The 16,492-nt window shown below is 36.2% G+C and overlaps 2 protein-coding genes across 8 annotated transcripts; both read left to right on the top strand.

Moving 5' to 3' along the window:
- The first annotated feature begins 1,129 nt into the window (after positions 1-1,129).
- On the top strand, positions 1,130-5,104 carry LOC132165822 (homeobox-leucine zipper protein ROC2-like). The gene is made up of 9 exons (XM_059576504.1): positions 1,130-1,222; positions 1,395-1,598; positions 1,708-2,025; positions 2,406-2,519; positions 2,626-2,838; positions 2,999-3,176; positions 4,235-4,482; positions 4,588-4,990; positions 5,085-5,104. The coding sequence occupies exons 1-9, from the start codon at positions 1,130-1,132 to the stop codon at positions 5,102-5,104; spliced, it is 1,791 nt and encodes a 596-aa protein (XP_059432487.1).
- A 1,628-nt stretch (positions 5,105-6,732) lies between these two features.
- LOC132165890 (probable inactive histone-lysine N-methyltransferase SUVR2) lies at positions 6,733-16,391 on the top strand. Of its 7 annotated transcripts, none has more exons than XM_059576584.1 (11): positions 6,734-6,974; positions 7,108-7,201; positions 9,011-9,244; positions 9,349-9,384; positions 9,479-9,977; positions 11,827-13,061; positions 13,211-13,473; positions 14,280-14,346; positions 14,467-14,517; positions 15,095-15,191; positions 15,868-16,391. In XM_059576584.1, exons 3-11 carry the CDS (start codon positions 9,062-9,064, stop codon positions 15,894-15,896), a joined length of 2,460 nt encoding a protein of 819 aa, XP_059432567.1. In that variant the 5' UTR covers positions 6,734-6,974; positions 7,108-7,201; positions 9,011-9,061; the 3' UTR covers positions 15,897-16,391. The 7 variants fall into 7 exon arrangements, with proteins under 7 accessions (XP_059432568.1, XP_059432566.1, XP_059432567.1 ...); XM_059576588.1 differs by having other exon boundaries at positions 6,734-7,201; positions 9,482-9,977; positions 11,827-12,035; positions 12,240-13,061; XM_059576587.1 differs by having other exon boundaries at positions 6,734-7,201; positions 11,827-12,035; positions 12,240-13,061.
- The last annotated feature ends 101 nt before the right edge of the window (positions 16,392-16,492 follow it).

The raw sequence follows: 16,492 nt of genomic DNA, 5'->3' as shown, positions 1-16,492 counted from the left end.
ATTTTTGATATAAATATCTCAGTTTTCATTAATTTCTTTGTTTTCAGGATATAATCTGTTAGTTTGAAAGATTGGTCTCCAAAATATGTGTGTGTGTGTTTGAGTGTCAGCACGCACGCATGCATGTATATGTTTCTCTGCATAAATTGTTTCTTTGATTTTTTCTTGAACTAGTTTCAACTGTCAATAATTCACAATCAGATGTGATGAAAAGCTGTTCAATTATGAAATATTTGAATACTCCAACAATAGGATGCAACACAATTAAGATGAGCAATCTTGTTTGAAGTGAAAAAGATCATTCTCTGCTTTATAGTTTCCAATTTATCTCACTTTCATTATCTGTTCTTGGATTCACCAGTTTACATTTTGAATTCTATTCTTTTCTTTTTTCACTTTGTCTATCACTCATTATGTTAATACCATAAGATGAGAGTGATGGTTTTAGGTAATTTAGATTCGCTACAAATGAATAATTGATAATTTCGAATCTTGACTAAACCTCACCTCTGGGTTTCTGTTCATATATTTGGTCTTATATGGAGCTTCCATTATTTGCTTCTTATACACCACATTCTTAGTGGTGAAAACAAGAAAAGTACCTCTGATTAATTGTCATTAGTTTGAGTGCAAATTACATTGCCATCATTCGTATTACTGTATATTTATAGGTTATATCATTTTGATCTCTCTCAATTTGGAACTTATTAATTGTCATGATTAGTGTATCAGTGGAAAAAAAAGGGCTTCCATCCATATATCAAGCACACACCTTGTGGTTCTCAAATAATCATGTTCTACTTTTGTATTACTGCAGAAAACTTTGGTCTTTTTGTGTCCCTCAGGTTCTTACTTCATGCAAGTGGTGGAGATCTAATCATCTAAGATGGAATCAGGAGAGGTACAGTATGTGATCAATTGGCAACTATCTTCTTTCTATGAATGCCTGCTACATTCAACAATGTATGCTCATTTGGAAATCAAATTTGTTTTGTCCTGGATCCACTGCTGCTGCATGAGCCTTTTAATTTGTTCATAACAGATATATTTAAAGTGACAGTGGAAGTTTATGATTTGTTATAAAAGTGGTATGAAGCTATGACAAACATGTGTAATCGTTAATGGAGAAATGTTTGCATGTCCTGTCCCAAGAAGTCAGGATATGCTACTATATAAGCATCAAAAGTACAACTGCTACAGCTCTGTTTCGGTTGTGCTTGAGGTAGTATGTTCATTAAAGTATTGCTTGGTTGTCACATTGGGAGTTCTCAAGCTCTGCAATTTACACCAAAAATTAGGGTCTATAAAAACTGCAATTGTCAATAAAGGAAATTTTACTTTTGTTGTATGATTGACATGGAAGTTTATTTAATTATTATCTTTGTTCTTTACAGTTGACAAATTCTGATATAGAGTGGTTGGGGGATGAAAACTCGGGAGAGGAGGTTGAGTCGGAAGACGGGCTGCTACACAGGATAAATTCGTGGGATCGTCAAGACTTAAATATTCAAGTTCCTAACCATGAGCAGTTTCATTATAGAGAAGAAGATTATGCACAATGCTCCTGGAGTAGTGCTCCAGACAGAAGCAGAGGACTGGTCTGAACAAACCAGTTGAAGATTTTTCTAAATTGCAGCTCATTTGTCTTGCCCAGTGTAATTGGTTTGACACTAGTAACTCTGACATGAATTTATACTTATGTGGCAGGCTTTTGGACAATCTTCTAGTTGGCATCCAGTTCAAGCATCCATGGATAGAGAAATCGTCTATAACTCTAGGGAGAGTAGTGAGTTCCTAGAACTGCAAGAGGCAAATAACATCTCCAAGGCAGCTTTCAAGGAAATCATGTCGATGGCTTTAGAAGCAAACACTTGGGTTGTTGGCACTCCAGCATTTGGTTCAATTGAGGAATTGCAACAAAGGTTCAGGAGTCCACCTCCGCCTGGAATGAGAGTTGAATGTTCCATTGAGACTGCATTTGTTCCAATTGCCCCTAAGAGTCTGCATTCTACCTTCATGGATGCGGTGAGATTTCTTAACCCTGGGATTAAGATAGTTACAGTCTGTCATGACCTGTCTGCCAAACAAGACTTATGACTTGAATTACAGAATGGGATGACCTCCAAATCCACCAGTTATGGTTTATCCAATTTCCTATGAAGCTTAAACTCCTAATATACTGAAAAGATTAGTTTAGTAATTCAGCTACATTTTTCTCTTACTCCCAATGAAATGATATGTGCAATTCTTTGTATACAACATGAAAGCATAACTAAGCATGGTAATGTCAATGTTAATATAGATTTATTCAGGGAAAATAAATACCAGCTAAAGATTTGAATTTCTTCGTCCTTCTTCTTTCTCCTCCATATATGTTTCATTCTTGCTTCTTTTTTCCCCTTTAGGATGTATGGGCTTCAACATTTTCTGGCATTGTCCATGATGGATCTAGCCATTTGCCAACTGGTGTTTTGTCGCAGTTGATTGATACTGATCGGACAATCATTGATATAGTAGTGGTAAGCTTTCTGGGCCTCTCATTTGGAGGTTATAATGCCTGATCCATTTTGTTTAACCCTTGTATCCATTGTAAGCTCTAATAATACTTATTAATATGTTTCCTAGGTCAATGCTGAATGTCAATTGCCCACACCATTGGTGCCAATACGGAAATTCCGTTTCTTGAGGTCCCTAAGAGAGATCGCACCAGATATATGGGCCATAGTTGATGTGTCGAATGATTATTTCCACCATGAACCTTCTGATTCTACATCGGCAGTGAAGTGTCGGCGAAGGCCTTCTGGGGTGATAATCAGAAAGCGTGGCAATGGCTCTGAGGTTAGTGAAAAGGCACCAATATTTTGCCACAAAAAAAAAAAAAATTGTGTTATTGAGCATAGAATTTAAGATGTGATAGAAGGGTCCTTCTGATTATATTGATTAGTGTTTAATACTCTAAAGGGTTTTTTTATCCAATTCTGGGTCTCTACTGGAGCAGGTTATATGGATTGAGAATGTGGAAGTGTATGAGCACCAAGTCCAAGAAAATATGTACTCAAAAATAGTCAACTCGAACCTCGCATTCTGTGCAAACCGTTGGGTTAGGCTATTGTTGCAGAAGTTTAAGCGAAACAAAAGTACATTTTTCCATCCTCAGATGCCACTGGGATGGCGAGGTATGCTGTTCTATAATCCAAGTTGGGATGTGATATTTGGGTATATAATGCATTTGCTTAAGAGTAATAATAGATGTTACCCTTGTGTTTCCTTTGTATCAACCCAAAATTTATGTGACTTTTAAAACTACAATTGGATCAAAATTCAGTAATGATATATTACAAATCCAATGGTAATTTTAAAAGCCACGTTAATTTTGAGTGGACACAAATAGACATAAGGGTGATGCCTATCATTACTCTTTACTAACTGCACAATTATGCATAATATGCATTGATTTGTTATATTTTTGAACTCATGTTACTTCCATAACATTTACATGAATATAAACTTTGTTAATGCTGTTTCTAATTGTTAAGAATAGGAGATTTGTACATAGTACATTCTGGCCCTCACCCTAAGTTACTTTCATGGAAGCAAACTACATCATTCTAGAGGAAAGGAGAGCTGGTACAATAGGGCCACCTCATGGTGACAACTCATAGGGACTGCTGGTCCTTTCTTTTTTTTTTTTTTTTTACTACAATATTACCGTCATTCTCTAACACTTCCTTTCAAGTTGGAGCATATGTATTACGAGACTGGGGCGAACCATTAATCGCCCATGTGGGACATAGCACTTCATAAATGTCTTTGTAAATCACCCATTCTATGTGAGCTACTTAACTTCTTAATATGAAACTTGAGGTGTTATATTAACATTTTGAGCTTTTGACTCCTGTTCAATCTATTTCCATTTTTTCACATGGAACCTTTGGTTTAGAAGTTAAGTACTGCGGAGGTGATTAAATACTGGAGGTTAGGAAGCGCTCATGCAATGGTTGTAATGTTTATCTGTTTTTACAACATAGAAATTAGAGCTTGGAAGCATGGTTATAAGTGGGAAGTATCATACATTTGTCTCATCTCTTATGTGTTTGTTTGATAATATTGGTCGATATATCTCTCATGCATGTTCAGATACTTTCAAGTGGAGCTGGATGCTTTCTAATGTTCCATGTGTTATGATTTCTCCAAAACAAATATTTGACTAATGATATTATCACGGGTTTCACAGCTCATGTATATCTGCTGAATTTAATCAAGTGCATGGAGAAGGAGTACTTTGACTGCATTAGTGAGGCTCCTAACAGAAGGAAATGGGAAATTCTGGCTGATGAAGGAATAAGGGTTTTGAGGGATGTGACTGTTAATCATGTTGAAACACTGGGCTCAAATAATTATATTGCCTTGACTAGCTTCCATGTTCAAGCAGCACCTCTCTTACTTTTCCACTTTCTTGTGAAAAGGAATTTCCAATTACAGGTTCACTGCTATCTTTACAAATATGCTAAATTAAGTTGCTTGCATGTCAATCTCCTAATGTATCCATTTATGTAGAAAGCTAACATTTTAGTATGTTGCATGCAGTGGCCAAGCCTTCAGGAAGAGTCTGAAGAGCTTTTTACATGTGCCACAGAAGATGATAGTATCTGCATCACTTTACATAAGAAAGTAGTTTCACAGAACAATTCCACAGAATATCTGTTGCAAGAGGATTCAGACGATGAATTTTGCCACTTCATTATATCATCACCAATGACCAAATTAGCTGTTGACGCTGCTCTTTTCTCTGGAATATGGAAAAATGATTTCTTAAAGCCGTCAGGGTTTGCTATAATGCCTGATGGCTCTGGTGGCCTCCAATCTGATGGCTCCCTAGTAACCATTGCCATGCAACAAGAGCTTGATGTCCTGGACTTGGAGGAGGGTCCAGCCATTCAAACCATGAGCAATATTATCAGGGGAATTGTTGGAGAGATAAAGGAAGCAAGTAAGTGCCTCTAGACTTCTAATGGGTAAAATATAGTAGTATTCATGTTATCATCTATTATTCTAATATTTTTTTCCTGTCCTTTTTAAGTCAGATTTGGAGAAGAAAGAGTGAGATTTTGAAATCAACTTATCTTGGAAATCAAAATGGTTCTTGTATATATAGTCTTTGATCTGTTTTGTGTATTCTTCCACAACCTCATTCGTTTAGCATATATTGAATTTCAATTCATTGATATAAAATTTGTATATTACTGGTTATTCACTTTTGATATGAATAAAATGTCACAATGAATCTTAGAGAGTTATATGTGGCCTCTGGCTGCCTCTTTGGTAGGGTTCTCAAAGCTAGGATTCTTCAATGATGATGGGTTGTTTGGTGGTACAATTCAAAGACTTCAATGATTAATGTATAATATGTATTTCATAGAGGCTATAACATGAAGGTACAGAATGCATCATCTTTCATGGATCTTTAACAAAGAGGAAATAGTAAGAAAAGGAATTAGTGATTCATGTAGATCAACATCTTCACAAAATCAACCTCTATTAATTTTTAACCTAAATAGTCCCAAAATTGAAGAGCCATTTCAGGTTTCAGTGCAATAGAGTCAATTTGTTTGTTAGTTGTAGCGAATAGAAAAATATTTGGGGTATTACAGTTTTTTGTTACAACCTTTACAAACTCATGTGGCAATTCATACGAGTGCTACGTGATACAACAAGGGTGAAAAATTGGAAAATACTCGGATTACTTACTACAATTTTCTTACAATATCACACGGTAGTATCTTAACAGTTAAAAAATTAAAGCAACAAAATCTGACAAGTAAAATTTAATTATTTAGTAGCTGACGTAGTAAGTGTCACATGAACTGTCACATCAATTTGTAAGAAACTTATAACTGTAGTGCTCTCTTCTAGTATTCTATGGAATAAACCAGTCTAATTAGTCTAGGTCTGTTACCAACCTAAGCCCTAGGTTGAATATTGACCCAAATTATGGCATCAAATTTAACTTTGAATATGGTCTAAGTTTTTTTTTTTTTTTTTTTTTTGTTCTTCTAATTGAATGAGGAGTCTAATTCATACCAGACTGACTCTCAACATTGCAGCCCACTAATCTAATTATGGGCTTCAAAAGAACGAATCTCATATCAACCATGGATCAAAGCCAATCAGCCCAGGAGGGCTTGAAAGTGGCCTGCATTTACATCTGATTGTTCAAACTTCAAAACTTTCTTCAAATTATGAAGAACAATTCCATTTTTTCTATTTTGAAAAATCATTTTTGCTTCATAATAATAAATTTTTTATGAAGAGAGATGAGAGTAGGAGGATTTTTTTCTATTAGGCTTAAAAAGAAAAAAATGAATAAAATATAAGATGAAGCGTTTACAATGATTTTTCATATACGAAGCATCGTTAACGAAGAATATTAAATAACCCAAATGTAAGGTAATTTTAAGGTGTGATTCTGTAAAATTTAATGTAATTATGGCCGTGACATATATAATAACTTAATGAGTCAAAACGAGTTTAATTGAATAAATTATATAATTCATAGGAGTATATCTTATTTAATAATTAAATATATTTTTATGTCCATAGTTTTCTTATTTATTAAATAAATTGAGACCGAATGAGTTATCCGGGCCGGACCCAAGCATATTCGTTTAACAGCTCCGGCAGTAAGTGAAGCCCGTTGCATCACGCTCTTGACGAGGCCGTCTCTCATCCCAACGCATCACGCTCTTACGTAGACGCGTCAATACACGCTCCCGCGCGCAACAGTCCCTCACCTGCCCAGCACTTGTGCTCTTCACGCCCTTCCTTGCGCGTGACATATATTTTCCCCCGACTATTTAAACCTCCGGGAGCTCATTCTCCTTTCCTCTTCCTATGTTTCTCTCTCCCCCCCCTCTACAAAATCGATTTCAGTTCGGAATCTGCTCTCCGAAATCACTCTTTAATGCTGGTGGCCGGTAAGTTTTGCTTTCAAAATCAGAATCTATAGCCGATTCTGTTTTTGGAACGCAAAATGTACGTTTCGTTTTTGTCTTTTCCACTTCTTTATGGGCGAGAAAAAGTCCTTTTTTTTTGTTTTTTTGAATGTAGTGCTTGTTTGGAGAGAATCTATCACTTCGGCTCTGTTTGGTTACTGCGAAAGTTCTGGAAAAGGGAAGAATATTGTTGCATTTAGAGATTAGAAGTGAGTTGGTTTCTTCTATGTTGTAAATAGTGCTTTTCTGCTTGTGTTTCTCAACTGAGTTGTGTTTCTTTTTTGTTTTGGGACTTTGGTTAGGGTAAGTTTTAGGTTTCAGTGGCTTCTTTCTTTTTTCACTTCTTTATCGACGAGAAATTCTCGGTTTTTTGTCTTTTCCGAAATGTTGTACTTGTTTTGAGAGAATCTATCAGTTCGAAGGCTCTGTTTGGTTGTTGAGAAATTTCTGGAAAAAGGAAAGAAGTGTTGGTTTCTTCTGTGTTGTAAAGAGTGTTTTTGTGCTTGTGTTTCTCAACTGAGTTGTGTTTCTTTTTTCCTTCTTGGGGGCGTAAGGTAAGTTTTAGGTTTTAATAGCTTGAGATTGAACTTCGATAATTTGGTTTGGCGAGATTGTTGTTGATTGATAACTGTTTTTGCGTTAGCATTTTGAGCGAGTGTGTACGATTGTTAGAGCATTTCCAATGGAGGAGCTTTATGTAAAATGACTTTTCAAAACTCACTTTTATTTAGTTTAGCTAAGCTATTTTTAAATGTCTTTACGTCCGATTAGCTATATTTCTATGAATTCTATTAAAATATTATTAAAAGTAAGAAAAGTTTTGAAAAAAATAGAACATGTGAGAGGAAAAATGAGAAAAATTTTGGAAAAAAGAGCATAGGCAAAGAAAAAGTAGGAAAAGATTTGGAAAAAAGAGAAAACAAGTGAGAAACAATGAAAAATAAAATAGCTCCCTTGAAAAGTGCTGCTACATTTAGCTTTTATTTTAGCTCTTCCAATCAAATATCTATTTTACATTTTTTTTTGGCTAATCCAATGTATGAGCTTTTTTAAACATTTGATGAGCTATTTTAGATAAAAGTAACATTTGGCTCTTCCATTGAGAATGTTCTTAATTGATAGCTCCTTTGCATTTAACATTGTGAGTGTGTGTGAATGCTGACCGTACTTTCTGTTGTTGTTTAAAACTTACCAAAAAAGAAAAAAGGTTAAAGCCTCTATGCTGTTGTACTTTCTTCTTGCGTTTCTTTCTTGATGTGTTTTTTCCCCTTATTGCCTGAAACTTTATAACCTTTTAAGTTTCAATTTATTATCATTAATATTGCATCCTAATATTTAAATATATGGGAAAATTTAAGGAATGCTAGGTTTTTGGAGAAAATAGTATCATGTTGCTTATTGTGCGATCACAATTTGCATTATTTACATGACAAATCTATGGGATTACTATCATTATGTGAAGCTTGAAATAAACGTGGCTTTCCAACAGGCATAGATAGCAAGATTTAGCTATAATTGCTCTGTCTTCTCTATGGCTATGGCTGTTTATAAACCTGGCTAAGTAACAAGGTGGGTGTAAGTGGCTTGGTGTACCAAACTATATCACCAGTTAATCTGCTGTTGCATTCAACTTTGGCCTAATAGAAGAGTTTTTTTTTTTTTTTTTGGTGTTGTTTTTCTTTCAGTTTAGTGTGAGAAACTGATACAAAGAAGATTTTGAAGAAGTAAGAAGTTTTGGGTCTCGACATATCTCAAAGGGAATGCTGTTTTAGGGTCAATATTAAATCTGCTGAGGCAAAATTCAATATTTTCTTTTAGTTGGGAGTTTACTTCTTATAATATATATATATTTTTATTCTCTATGATTATCGCCCATCTTTGAGTGCCCTGACATGTGTTTAGAACTGTTGTTTCTTTGTTCTACATTTTAGTAATTGACTTGAAAAATATGCTGATGAACTTGTACATGTACTTTAAGACTCTTATCCTGACACTCTTTTATATATTGGAAAGTTTAGGTGTACTCTGCATTTGAGTCTCTTGTATAAGTAGCTGGTGAATGATCATTGATGGCACCGAATCCAAGAGTTGCAGCAGCCTTCCGGGCAATGAGGGACATTGGAATTAAAGAAGATAAAGTGAAACCAGTATTAAAAAGACTTCTAAAATTGTATGAAAAAAACTGGGAACTTATTGAAGAAGAGAATTATAGAGCTCTTGCAGATGCTATATTTGAGGAGGAGGACAATGTGGTACAGTTTTCCCTTTTGTTACTTAGAATTTAATTGGGTGCTGTTTTACCCTTTTTCCCTTTGTCTAGCTTATATGTTTATCTAACATTGATACTATCAATCAGGTTGTAGAACAGAAGAAGAAATGTAAGAGTACTGATGTATGTCACTAATTTCTCTTCTTTGCATTGTTGTTCCTTTATATTTGTTTGTGTTCTCGATTTTCTGCCCATGCTGACTTGCCTTTCAAACTAGCAGGAGGATGATTTGGAGGAAGAAGCTCAGACACAGGATGAGCCTGAACGTCCCCTAAAGAGGTTGCGCAGAGGCCAAGGTGGTCCGGGTTCGTCATCTGTCAATGCATGCAACAACAGTTTGGGTGGAAGTCCGTTGAAAAGGCCTAAAGTGGAGGAGGGTGAACCACTGGATCCTTGTTTGCAACAGCGGCCTCAGGAAATGACTGAGAAACCTCAGTCCATACTGAAACCCATTGCACCCCAGCATGGTACTGTTAACAAGGGCAAGCAACCTCTCTTACCTCAAATTGCTTCCCCCGGGAAAAGATCTATGTCCGAGAGAGCATCTCATGTGTGCATTAGAGAGCCGATAGTTGAACAAGGCATTGTTCTTCTGTCCAAGCAGAAGGTTCCTGATACTCATTTATTGATCAAACCAAAAGATGAGCCTTTCACTGATGACATGCTTACTGCAGATGTTCCAGACTATGAGGTTCCAATTGCAGTGATCCATCCAGGTGCATATTCATTCCTCTGGGTCAATATGTCTGGACTAACATAGCTCATGTGTGCAAATACTTTTTAGTGTTCGGAATTTTTAAAACTTGGATGTCTTTATCATCTGTGTTCTGTTTTTATTATCCCCTGTTTCCACATTTTTTCCTTTTCCCTTTCTGCTCCTGGGTTCCACTACATGTCTTATGATATAGTCTATATTTGTAACATCTCATTAGCAAAAAAGGCACTTTCTTTGTATTAAATTTACCGTTTTCCTAAGCTTTTGGTACAATAATCTTTCATCATATCATAGCAATAATCCTTTAGAGATTGTAGTCTCGAGAGTAAAAAGCTTGGCACTTTTCATCTTTCCTGTTTATCTTTCTGTGCCAATCTGGGCTTTATCACAACTCCACGTCCTTGGAAGCCTTCAACTATGTTTATGGAGTCAAGGGCTTCACCGTTGATGTGCTTGATTTGGTCTCTAGGCCTTCTCTTTAAGGCGATCTAGTGGTTTGTATCTCCACCGCCTATATAAAAAGGCAAGCCCTTTGCATCTCTGTTTAGAGTAGAGTGTGGTAGTGGCAGCTTTTACTGGAAAAGTTATTGCCGTTGGTTGTGTGGTTGGGATTTTCTTGCAGTGTGTGATTTCATTAGATAGGTTGTTTTGGTTTGATGGTTCATAGATTTGGATCCTTGGTAAACATTGGTGATTGTGCTGGTGTAATCTGTTTTTCTTGAAAACGTTGGTGGAATAATGGCTATTTTGTTGTGTGGAAGGAGGGGGGAGATGTTAATATAATGGTTAAACGATGAAATTTATCATTTCCTATAAATTTAGATTTTTGAGATAAATGGTAATTTATCACCATATCATTTTCTGTGTTAGGCCCACTCATGAGAGCTCTAATATAGGCCTACACTTTTTTTTTTTTTTGATAAATATTGTTGTATATATCAAAAAAAGCGCAAAGCGCCTGTAAGGACATGAGGAAGTATACATCAGGCCTACACTTGAGATGTTAATGTGATGGTTAAACGATTAAATTTATCATTTTCTATGAATTTATATTTTTGAGATAAATGGTAATTTATCACCATATCATTTTCTGTGTTAGGCCTACTCATGAGAGCTAATATAGGCCTACACTTGAGGAGGAGCATTAGAATGTTGACTAAGTGGTTAAATTCATACTTTTTGTTTAGCTAAGGCTTTTCGGACAATTAATACTTTATTAAAGTTGTTCATAATTTCTTATCATCTAATGTTTTATTGCAACTTTTGCTAATTTATTGTTGCATTTAATAAAATGTATGGCATACAATTGATATCCATATTTTCTCCAACTTATTGGTCACCCTACTCTCTTAGGAAAATTTTGTACTCTTTAGGTTTGGGCCACTTGGGCTTTTCCAGGACTGGGTTAATCTGATTTACTTAATCCTATGTGTGGCAGTAACATAATTAATTTTGGACATAAGTTGATTATTACTTATCAAAAAAAAAAAAAAAAAAAAAAAAAATTGGACGTAAATTTATGTGTGCTTTATTCTATCTATAGTGTGACCCCTATTGGTCTAATTAGGAAATCAAGGCATAATGAACATTTTGGGGTTTCCTATGAAATATTTGTTTATTTTAGTTAACAGTGGATATATGACGTGTATATAGTCACTTCTAAGATTTATCATGCTTTGGTTGTTTCTGTCAGTTGGACCAAGAATAATCTCAGTAACATGCCTAACCATGAATGATACATTTAAATGACTGCGAAGCATTGATATAAAAGGCTTGGTGCTGTCCAATAAATTTTGTTTAATATTAAAACCGCAATTCATGCTCTTCTAACCGACTGGTGTTGCTTATAGCTCCACCAAGCAAGGTGGGTTCTTCAGTTGGAAATGATTCAGTTGAAAACCATGGTCCAGAAATTCCAGCATCCCAACGTCTAGCTGAAGGAAATGGAATTGATGGTATTCTAGCTTCATCGAGTGAGAGGGGAACCAACTGCAAGCTTGCAACCATCCCGGAGGAATCTCCTCCTGCTTTAGAGATTGCCTCCTCGCCCTTAGGAGAGGTAAAAATTTCTCTGAGCTGCGACTCCACTCTTGGAAGACCAGATTTCCATATGCCTAGTCGCGATGAGGTTATAAAACTGATGGAGGATAAGTGTTTGCGGACATATAAAATCATTGACACAAATTTTTCTGTCAAGAAACTGTTGAATGATATGTGTGAGTGCTTCTTGGAACTGGGAACTTACTCCACTGATGAATCGCAGGAAGGATCAATAAATATAAGTCCAACTCTTGATGTGTTGAAGGAATCTTCTGTGCAAGACGCTGGAGGCAATGAACTAGGTTTGTGCATGCCATCTTCAAATGGATCAGTCAATATTCAATGCTCTGCTGAAGTGGCTGAACCTCTTTCAAGACTTCCCACATCTCTGAATGGACTTGATGAACACATACAAGCCAGTAAGAAGATTATTCCAAATGGCTATGCTGAAAGTGAACACGAAAAGGAATTGGAAGACCCTGAATCAACAAATTCGTGTTGTTTGGTGGTTGTCCCGCAGCAAAAAAATCCTCCTAGTGATTTAAGGTCTCTTCATGATGTTAATGACATAACAAAAGGAGAGGAAAGGGTCAGAATTTCATGGGTCAACGAAATCAACAGTGAATGTCTACCATGCTTTAAGTACATACCTCGAAACCTTATTTTCCAAAATGCTAATGTTAACTTCACCCTCTCTCGGATTGGAGATGAGGATTGTTGTTCAGCTTGTTTGGGTGATTGCCTGTCCTTATCTACACTTTGTCATTGTGCAAACACAACTGGAGGCCAGTTTGCATACGCAAAAGGCGATCTTCTTAGGGAAGAATTTTTGGAAGAGTGTATCTCTATGACTCGTGACCCGCAAAGACACCAGCACTTATATTGTAGAGAATGTCCACTTGAAAGACTGAGGATTGATGATTGTTTAGAACCATGCAAAGGCCACTTAAGGAGGAAGTTTATCAAAGAATGCTGGAGCAAATGCAGCTGTAGTAAAAACTGTGGCAATCGAGTGGTGCAGCGAGGTATATCTTGCAAGTTGCAGGTGGGGACTGTACCTTGGTCTTTCTGGTAGAATGTGGAGTTATATTGTTGTTTTCCTATGTTCACTAATAGTTATTCTTGAATTTGCTTTTGAAATATCCTGTAGTTTGTTCTCATGTAGCTTCCGTGATTGTTTTGCTCTGTATTTAGGTGTTTTGCACTCCTGAAGGAAAAGGGTGGGGTCTCCGAACCCTAGAGGACCTGCCAAAAGGTGCATTTGTGTGTGAATATGTTGGAGAAATTCTAACCAGCTCAGAGTTATACGAGAGGAACTTGGAAAGCAACAAAAGTGGGAAACGCACTTACTCAGTGCTGCTGGATGCAGACTGGGGTTCAGGAGCTCTGAAGAGTGAAGAAGCTCTCTGTTTGGATGCAACATTTTTTGGCAATGTTGCTAGGTTTATTAATCATAGGTACTTGATGGCAAGATTACCACGCATGTTAAGTTTGTTGCATTGCCATAGAATTTCATGCATACTGATTTTGATGCACAGTGATATTGCCAGAACTTGCTGTAGATGAGACTTATATAGTAGTTAGCACCCAATGATTATTTATATTACATACAAACTATTATAGCAGGGCCATCAAAAGCATGGCATAAAAGCAGGCTGTGCTGATGCACTAGTAACATAAGAGAGGACCTAGCTATCGGCTGGAGAGATTTTGAGGATGTCAAGCCTGAGTGTTTGGATGCTTGCACCAAGAAGAAAAGTGGACATGACATAGAGCTGGAATCTGAAGCTTTCCATCTGAAAATGGGTCCGTTTGAACAATCAAAGGCAGGAGAGTAACTGAAGAAAATAATCAAAATGCTCCACCTACATCTTCTCTTCCCTCCCTCCATCTTCTCCCCCCTTGGTGGCGTAATGAGACAACTAAATGAAATCTTTGTGTTGCTTCACACACATCAATGATTAGTCCATAGGAGAAATGTTTTTTTGGAATGATTATGATGTGTGAATGCCTAGGTGAACTAATTATCCAAACAACATATGAGAAGACTGCATGCAAACCTGTCTACTCAAGTCTCTTTATTGCAATAAATTTTTATTTATCACGGAAAAAGAAAAAAAAAAGAGAAAAAGAGAGACTGTATTGCTATCTGTATGCAATAGATGGTGACAAATTGTGGCTTGTGCCTCAACTAGCTAGATAACTGTTTTACCCGTGATTCCATTTGCAGAACATCTGATCAATTCATTCTTTATTTCACTAGGTGTTTGGATGCGAACTTGGTTGAGATCCCTGTTAAAGTGGAGACCCCTGATCACACCTACTACCATGTATGGAATCTTTGAAGCTTTTATTTGTATTTTCTGCAATTTCCTTGCTTGCTGATAGCAGACTTAGTTATATTTAATAGCAAGTCTAATGGAGCATTTATTTGTCTATTTCTAATGTAGTTTGCCTTCTTCACTACAAGAGTGGTGGCTGCCTTGGAAGAGCTTACGTGGGTGAGCAGAGTTTGTTATTAGATTGTTCATGGTTGTGCATATAGCATGATTTGGTTTATATTGTTATTATGTATACTGCTGCCAAATGAAGAACATAGATAGCATGAATGAAACAAAATACAGTTCCATGTATGGTACAAAGTGTGTCAACACATCCTACGGGATTTTTTATTTTTTATTTTTTATTTATTTATTTTTTTTTTGTTTGGGGTATAGGCTGGAGAATCAACTAAATAAAGGATGGAAGCCTTTAGCTTTAGAGAGCTACTATTTGTCCTCCCATACAACTTTTTTGAAAATCAGCCATTGGATAAAGAGAGGACATTTAGACTTTCTCTTAACTTTATATCTTTTGGTACATGTGCTTGCACGCTTGAGTTTGTACATGCAGTCGCGCATAAACTTGGCCCTGTTTTCTTTTTGGATATATAGATTCAGTTGTATCATGCTGTCTTGTCATTAGAGAACATTTCACATTAGATGTAATAAAAGCCAACGTTGAACTTAGTTTATGTATGCAACAAATCTTGATTCTCTATTTGCCCTCTGTTAAGCTGCTATACATGATGTGTCGCAGGATTATGGGATCGATTTTGACGACCATGATCAGCCTGTCAAGGCGTTCCGGTGTCTATGTGGTAGCAAATTCTGTAGAAACATGAAGCGATCAATTAGTAAGTATATTTTATCAACTTTCTGATATGCAGTGGTCACGTATCTTTCTCTATGGAAGCATCATCTTATTGACCTTTATTTTCCTTGTTAATGATTTTGTGCACTTGTGGTAGCTTGAGTTCATTGCTTGTGATTCTGAGCTAATTTTTATGCTTATGCACATTATGAAATTATTAAAGTGTCAGAGGAAGCTTTCATATTGGAAGTCAGACTATATCTTTTGTTTAGATGATGTCATCATTAAATTAATTGCAAGCTTTAATGTCAATGATATTTTTCATGTCCCTTTTAAGAAGGTGATATTTAATTAAGAAAAAAAGAGTATAGGATTCAAATGAAACACTATATTGAACTTTAAAATTACATTAACCAAATCTTGCAATTTTTTTAAATGGTTTGAGGAAATATGGCCAATATTTGCAGAAAAAGATCCTCTCCATTTCAAAATCCCTCAATTTCCTCCATTTAGTGCATTTTGAAGGATAGTGTTGTCCAAAAGTTTTAATGATGGTAGTGTATTAAATGCAATACTCTTCAAAATGCACTAAATGAAGGAAATTGAGGGATTTTGAAATGGAGAGGATCCTTTTCCAATATTTGCTTCAATTCTTGATTGTCCTGATTACTGTTGCTGCTACTGCAGTTATAGATGACGTTTGTGTTTTCATGGCACAGGATCTAGATCTGCAACTATTGCAAGATGAATAATGGCGAAGGGGGATTGTCTACCTGCGACATTTGTTGATGTAATATCCTTCCCACAAATGAAGAAATTTTGATGAAGCAGTTTTTACCCTACTGAATTTGCTCCTTCTAATTATGTCTAGTGGCCGAGTAACAGGATATTGGCAATCTTGTCAATCAGTTGAACGCTGGGATTGAAGTGTGAAGCAAAAGGGTAGTTTTTTAAGCTGCATTTGTACAGGGATTTGTAGATAGACCATAGGTGATCCAAAGCCGTTGGCCATCCATGCAAAAATCTTGCCACTAAATCTCAGGCTATTGTACTGCTGGAACCATAGGGCTTTGTATTTCGGCTGCTGCTTTAGAAGGGGTGTAGATAATGTAAAAACAGAAAAAAAGCATCTAGTGTGCTCTTTTAATTAAAGCTATAGCGGGCCTAAATGTTTATTTATGCCCCTCTCCCAGTTTGCAAATTCTAGTGGCTCATAATATAAGACTAGGTTGTGTTCTTTTAATTGAAGTTGCTGTTTGAGGAATGTGGAGAAAAAGGTACAATTTGAAGAATTCTGAATTGAAGATGATTTTTTGCAACAATTTCATGAAAAGGCCGAAGACG

The sequence above is a fragment of the Corylus avellana genome, chromosome ca11 (genome assembly GCF_901000735.1).
Source record: "Corylus avellana chromosome ca11, CavTom2PMs-1.0".
Lineage (NCBI taxonomy): Eukaryota > Viridiplantae > Streptophyta > Magnoliopsida > Fagales > Betulaceae > Corylus > Corylus avellana.
This window is presented reverse-complemented; position numbering and strand designations above follow the sequence as displayed.